The sequence below is a fragment of the Guillardia theta genome, assembly GCF_000315625.1.
Source record: "Guillardia theta CCMP2712 unplaced genomic scaffold GUITHscaffold_84, whole genome shotgun sequence".
Classification (NCBI taxonomy): Eukaryota; class Cryptophyceae; order Pyrenomonadales; family Geminigeraceae; genus Guillardia; species Guillardia theta.
The window spans coordinates 212,893-219,205 of NW_005434590.1; the positions used below are offsets into that span (position 1 = coordinate 212,893).

The 6,313-nt window shown below is 54.1% G+C and overlaps 2 protein-coding genes across 2 annotated transcripts; one reads left to right on the plus strand and one right to left on the minus strand.

Annotated features, from left to right (window-relative positions):
• Nucleotides 1-1,418: 1,418 nt before the first annotated feature.
• On the plus strand, nucleotides 1,419-4,071 carry GUITHDRAFT_77152 (hypothetical protein; the record flags this gene model as incomplete). Its single annotated transcript, XM_005825372.1, has 3 exons — nucleotides 1,419-1,584; nucleotides 1,846-3,551; nucleotides 3,916-4,071. 3 exons carry the CDS (start codon nucleotides 1,419-1,421, stop codon nucleotides 4,069-4,071), a joined length of 2,028 nt encoding a protein of 675 aa, XP_005825429.1.
• A 310-nt stretch (nucleotides 4,072-4,381) lies between these two features.
• Nucleotides 4,382-5,803, minus strand: GUITHDRAFT_96960 (hypothetical protein). Its single transcript, XM_005825373.1, has 5 exons — nucleotides 5,795-5,803; nucleotides 5,372-5,473; nucleotides 4,997-5,080; nucleotides 4,567-4,645; nucleotides 4,382-4,514 (listed from the first exon to the last, which is right to left on the minus strand). Exons 1-5 carry the CDS (start codon nucleotides 5,795-5,797, stop codon nucleotides 4,453-4,455), a joined length of 330 nt encoding a protein of 109 aa, XP_005825430.1. The 5' UTR covers nucleotides 5,798-5,803; the 3' UTR covers nucleotides 4,382-4,452.
• Nucleotides 5,804-6,313: the final 510 nt, after the last annotated feature.

Below are 6,313 nucleotides of genomic sequence, written 5' to 3' on the forward strand. Positions count from 1 at the left end.
GAGGAGAGGAGGCCCTGAGGGGGAATGTGACTGATGGTCCTCCAAGACGTGCATGTTCGGAATGAGCTGACCTTGAGACTCCGTGCTACCCCACCCCCTCTCTAAACTGTAAAACTACCCACCCTTTCCCTGAGACATAGCGAGTCGGGTCGGAGGGGGTGGATGCGAGGTCCACGTGACCAGAGAGTAACTGTCACGTGATATCATGTGACAGTGGAAGGACACACCACGTGGGTATCACGTGCCAGTATCTGTTGGGCGAGCCTCGGAGGAGCAAAGGTGGGTGAGGCGGACTCGCAAGATCCGTCTGGTCAATCGGGCTCACCTCAGAGTCGAGGGTCTCGCGGTGCCGTGACAGCCGACTTCGGATGACTAAATTCCAACGAGCCCGCCTCCGGCCATCTCGAGGTGGTCCTAGGATGGTCCTATCTCCATAGATAGCCAGAGTTGGTAGGGGGCACTATGCCATCTACCCTACCCCACCTCACAGTCCTCCAAACATCATCGGTGGAATATGGATTTGACCCGTAGTCTGATGAACTCAGAGTCACACCCCTATCTGGAGCCTTCGAAGGACCCGTGGTCGTGAAGGAACCACAAAGACACGGTACCCTGACACTCCCCTGAGGAAGCAACTCCCCCACCCTATTCACCCACACAAAGTGATCCCACACCTCTCTTAGAAATACCCCTACCCCTACAACACCACTCCATTCATATGAACAAGTACCCCTTGTCGATAGTTATGGGAGTACCCCTACCTACATTTTTAGACCCCCACCCTGTTTGTCGTGTAACAATCTATGCCCTCGTTCCACCCCGACAGCATTATTAAATAATGCTGCACACGTGGGGTCAGCAGAAGGCGGGAGGCGGGAGAGCAGGACAAGCTCGAGGGGAGCTCGGACTAGTCGAGCCTCGCTATGCAGCAGCAGAGTGGTAGCGTGTCAATGCCGTTCCAACAGATCCTGTGCGACTATCTTGAGAACTACAACATCAGCAAGGAGAAAGGAGGCTGAGTTAGGGGGGTCGGTACGAGAGTAGATCGATAGAGGCCTATCATGCCAAGCCAAGCCTCGTGTCACTCCATCGGCAGAGTGAGGACGAGGAATCAAAGTGGACTCTAAAGTCCGCGAGAGTAGAGAGGAGAAAACACATCACAAGAGTCGAGAGAGTGAAGAATGACAACAATGCTTTCTTGTTGTTTGTCTCACAAGCTGATTGCATCTTTTTGGTTGTATCTACAGGTCTTGGTTATCCGTTTAAGTCCAAGTCCGCGTGGTGAGCACCACAACAGCACACTCTCAAGCATGAAAGACTCAAGTTGGCAGCCATGGTTTGTGCTGGCAGTCTTGGTCGTGATGTTCTTCTTTCTTGTAAAAGGCGCCAAGACACCAGAGACGATCGCCTTCATCGCCATGTGTGTGGTGTGGAATGCAGGAGTCATCACGACCAAGGAGGCCTTGTCTGGCTTCTCTAACTCAGGCATGCTTGCCGTCGGCGTCCTGTTCGTGGTCGTCCAGGCCATCGAGCGTTCGCAGCTTGCGCCATGGGCAGCGAAGCATGTGTTTGGAATGAGAACAGGTGAGCTGCTCGGTCCTTGCCTATCACTGCTGAGATCAGCCCTGTGTATCCCTCGCTTCTTCTTCTGCCCTCCTGCTTGCTCTCTGCCTCTCTTCTTTTCTGCTTTCCTCCTACTCGGCCTCCGTCCTCCTTTTGGATCCCTCTTGTGTTTTCCCATCGCCCCTCACCCACTCAACGATGCTCATGCTGGCCACCGTCCCATCCGCTGGCTCGCCTGCCGCCTCCACTGGGCAAGGGCTCCCTCCTTACTCTACCTTGCAGGCATTCGGTCTGGCTTGTTCAGACTCTGCACGATGTGCTTCTTTCTATCTGCCTTCCTCAACAACACCCCAGTCGTTGCCCTGCTCACTCCCATCACGAGAGACTGGGCCCGCACCCGCGGCTTCCCTCCTTCCCTCTTCCTCATCCCCTTGAGCTTCAGCACCATCCTCGGAGGCCTCCTCACCATCATAGGGACTTCGACGAACCTGGTGGTCGCAGCCCTGGCAGAGAACTTCGGGCTGGAGAAACCTGGCTTCTTCGAGATCGGATACATCGGGCTGCCGACGGGCATCCTGGGGGTGATTTATCTGGTGCTGTTCGGGCCGTTGCTGCTGCCAAGAGCTGGAGGAATGTTCAGGTACATGCAGGACAAGAACAAAGAGCTTATCACTGAGGTGACGCTGACTGGGGAGTTTCCCTTCGTCGGGCAGCCAGTCGACAAGGCGCTTGCCAACCTCTCCATCCATCGAGACGCTCTGATCAAGATCAGGAGGGGCATCATGGGGCAGTTTGCGTCCTTGGGCGCGGAGCCCCATCCTCCAAGCGAGGGTCCAGCAGCACCGGAGGAGGGAGGAGGGGAGGAGGGAGGGAGCCGAGCCGTGCCCCGCCGCTCCAACTGGATCGACATCTACCCTGTGCCGCAGAACGAGCTCCTGCAGGCGGGAGACACGCTGTTCTTCAGCGGGGGGAGGACAACGATGATGAAGCTGCATGCGGAGGCCTACCGCGGGCTGGTCATCCTCAAGGGAGACGTTCCTGACCTGGCGCAGGATGGGATGAAATTCTTCGAGGTTGTGCTGAGCAACAGGAACGCCTTTGTGGGAGATGTCGTAGCGCACTCGAGCTTCAGTCAGTTCTACGGCTGCAGCATCCTGGCGCTCAGGAGGAAAGGTCGGTCATCCCAGCCCATCTCCACCTTAGAGAGCAGGCCCCAGGACGAGAACGCCAGCAGGACCAGCCTCAGCAACCGCAGGAGGATCTACGGGGAGCTCGAGCACGAGAGGGAAGCGAGCTTGCCTCTCGACGACATCACTGTAGAGCATGCTGACGCCAGCATGGGCGACGACGAGGACGCAGAGGTTCACTGCCGCGAGCCCCCGCTGGAGGTGTCGGAGAGTCACCTCAACGCCGGAGACGTCATCCTCGCCTTGGCTCCAGCAGAGTTCGCGGAGAAATGGACTGACTCCGACGACTTCCTCATGATCACCGAGCTAGGAGCCGTTGCTGCTCCTCCTACTCCCTTCGACTACTTCCCGCTCCTCGTCTTCATCGGCATGGTCGTCTGGGTAGTCGCCGCCAGCCCCAACGTCGACATGGTCCAGTCGGCCATGACGGCGGCGGCGCTGCTGGTAGCGGGAGGATGGATCGACGCCAAGAAGGCGGCCGGGTACGTGGCATGGGAACTGATGCTCCTGATCGGGTCCATGCTGGGAATGAGCACGGCGATCACCAGCTCGGGTCTAGCTGACATAGTGGGGACGGCGATGAAGAACGCGGGGATGAGTCCCTTGGGGAGTCTGTTCCTGGTGTATGGGATCACCACAGTCATGACGGAGATTACCACTAACAACGCTGCCGCCGGGCTGATCTTTCCTCTTGCCATCGACGTGGCTTACAAGCTCGGCATCTCGTACAAGCCCTTCATGTTCACAGTGATGTCGGCAGCGTCGGCGAGCTTCATCACGCCCATCGGATATCAGACCAATGTGAGCTCGACTCGTCTGACCTTGTTGCTTGTCTTGTCTTGGTTGCTGTGGACGATGCGAGTTGATGGGTTTGCAAGTGCTTGCACGTGTTGCTTGGATTGCTCTGACCCTGGTCTCACTCTGTCTGTGTGCTCTTGCTTTCGATATAATGCTCCTTGGCTTCAGCTCCCTGCTTTCTTCCTCCTCCTCCTCCTCCTCCTCATCTCCCTGCTCCTGCTCCTGCTCCTGCTCCTGCTCCTGCTCCTGCTCCTGCTCCTGCTCCTTGCTCCTGCTCCTGCTCCTGCTCCTCCTCTGAGACCTTGTGCTTCCCTCAATGCTGTCTGCTGTCTGTACCTCCTCAATCTCTGTCTGACGACGAGTTCAGATGATGGTCTGGGGTCCTGGCGGCTACACTTACTTCGACTTCATGAAGATCGGAATCCCTCTCAATATCCTTCACATGATAACCACTTGCCTGCTGGTCAATCAGTTCTGGAAGTTCGACGAGGCTATTCAGTGGCCTGCCAGCATTCACAAGTGAGAGCAGGAGGAGGAGAGAAGAAACGGGTTGCTACGATGTGTTGTGACTGCAGTGGGAACATCTCGACAGAGTCCTTGTCAAGCACATAACAAGCTTACAAGACGAGATCTCTTGCGAGACGCGTCATCAAGATCTGACGATGTGAACGATTCCCTTGCACTTTTGGGTTCAAAGGGGAGCTGTATAACGCGAAGCACTTTGCATTAAAGTCTATTATCGTGTCGATCATGTATTCCATCAAAGAAACGTCAGCAAAGATGCCGTGTGAAGGACAACTTCCAATCTCAATCAACACGCAGAACCGACTCATGTTTTCTCAGGAGTTTTACGCAAGATCGGAAAATTATCTAACAGAACAGATGAGAGATCGTGATAAAATCTCTAATACTGCTGGTTGCTGCGGCGCATCAAACTGCGGGTGCGTCTCGACTCCTTGTCCTTGCCTGCAACCGAGTTTCTCAACGGCTAGTCAAACTCTGAGTTGTCAAGACTTACGGATCTTCTTCTCATTGTTGGTCTCGAAGGTGCGACGGCGCTTGAGCTCAACGAGATGTCCAGACTTTGCGACAGCGATCTGAGAACAAAACGTCAGTGACGACAAACACACGACGACGACGGAGGATCGAGTTGCAGGTGGTGTGGGTTGTGGAATAAACACAAAGAGATGGTGATGAAGAAAACAGAGAACACAAGGATCGATCTGCAAAGGATCTACAGTCGGCGAGCCACATACATCAGGCCACATGGAATGGAGGGCAACAAGACCAGATGATTACAACACATCAACTGTGGAAAGAAATGTACAGAACAACTCAAACTTCTCCAACAGAACACAACAATTCAAACTACTCGATTGCATCTATTCTGTCGTTCTTCACGCTCATGACAGGGAAGCACAGAGAAGAGACATCGGCAAAACTCTCACCTTGAATCGCCTCATGGCAGACTCGATCGGCTCTCCCTCGTTGACCGCAACCTTGATGTCAACCATCGTTGGCGCCACGGTGACCTTCAAAACGGCATCGTCACGTTATCAAGTCAGGTGATGTGGAAGTTGTGCGAGGTACAAAACATACAGATCAGTCACAATGCACGATGAGCTTGTGATAGTCACTCGGATACAAGATCAGCATGAAAGGAAACACCATAAAGACAACAAACACAATCAACTTGGTGGAAAAGAAGTTGTTACAACAACACCTTCCCGGATAGCAAGAATAAAAGACATACGGACAGACACTCAAAGACGGACAGGGGCAACACAACATCAGGCCACGGATAGCGATGGCTGCGAACTTACAGGACGGCGGGTAGACAGCGCAGGAGCAGAGAAGCGGGCAGCTGGGGTGACCAACGAGGAGGAGGCAGGGGTGAAAAAGCCATCAACTCCGGTCATGAGGGCCTGTCATTTTGCGTTACCTCCTTGCAAGAGTTTCATGGCAGCATTTGAAGAAGCCAACGAGATAGAGACAGGAAAGCGCGGCGAAACTTGAGATGAAGATGAGAAGGACAGGATGGAGAGAAGAAGAATAGGAAGTATGGGTTGTCAAATCGAGAATTCTCATGCTTTGGTGACGGACAAATGCGCGGCCCCTCTTTTTGAGACATGTGAAGAAAACAGAGTGAAAGAAGCGCTTCGTCATGGTTGACTTCCTCCTCTTGTTTCTCTCATCATGTTGAGTGGAGATTATCGTCTTCGTCCTCCATTATCCCCTCTCCTCACCATGGAAGCGGCGGCCGCGATCGTAAGAGCGCGAGTGAGCATGGCCTTGGATGGTACAGGTGCGACAGGAAGCGAAAGAAAGGGGGTGGGGGTACTGGGGTGGTATGGGAATGATGGGGTACAATGAACGGGTGGTGAATGGGATTTGGAGGGTAGGGTAAAGGGAAGGTCAGTCCATAGGTAGGGGTGGTTGGAAGATGGGGGGGTAGTGGGGAGAAATGAAGTTGAGATGTGAGCCAGAAGACCGGGGGCCATGCTCGACGCATCTAGAACTAGGGAATGAGGGGGTGGGGGTGGGAGAAATGGTTGACAGGGGTGGGGGTAGAATTAAGTAGGAGGGGTGGGCTATGGAGGGTTTCCAAGGGGGTAGTTGAAAAGGAGGTGGTGGTACTTGGGGTACATGATCCGTTGAAAGGGGGGTGGGTAGTGCGGCCTCAGCATGCGTGACCAACTATTACTCAATATTTCTTTTTCGGAAGTTGAAAATACCTTGTACATTTTGAAATTTCAATGTCAATT

Coding starts and splice junctions, on each gene's coding strand:
- GUITHDRAFT_96960 (XM_005825373.1), bottom strand. Junction 4,646..4,996: donor CTGCCATGAGGCGATTCAAG/GTGAGAGTTTTG, acceptor TTTTGTTCTCAG/ATCGCTGTCGCAAAGTCTGG. Junction 4,515..4,566: donor CAACAATGAGAAGAAGATCC/GTAAGTCTTGAC, acceptor ACTCGGTTGCAG/GCAAGGACAAGGAGTCGAGA.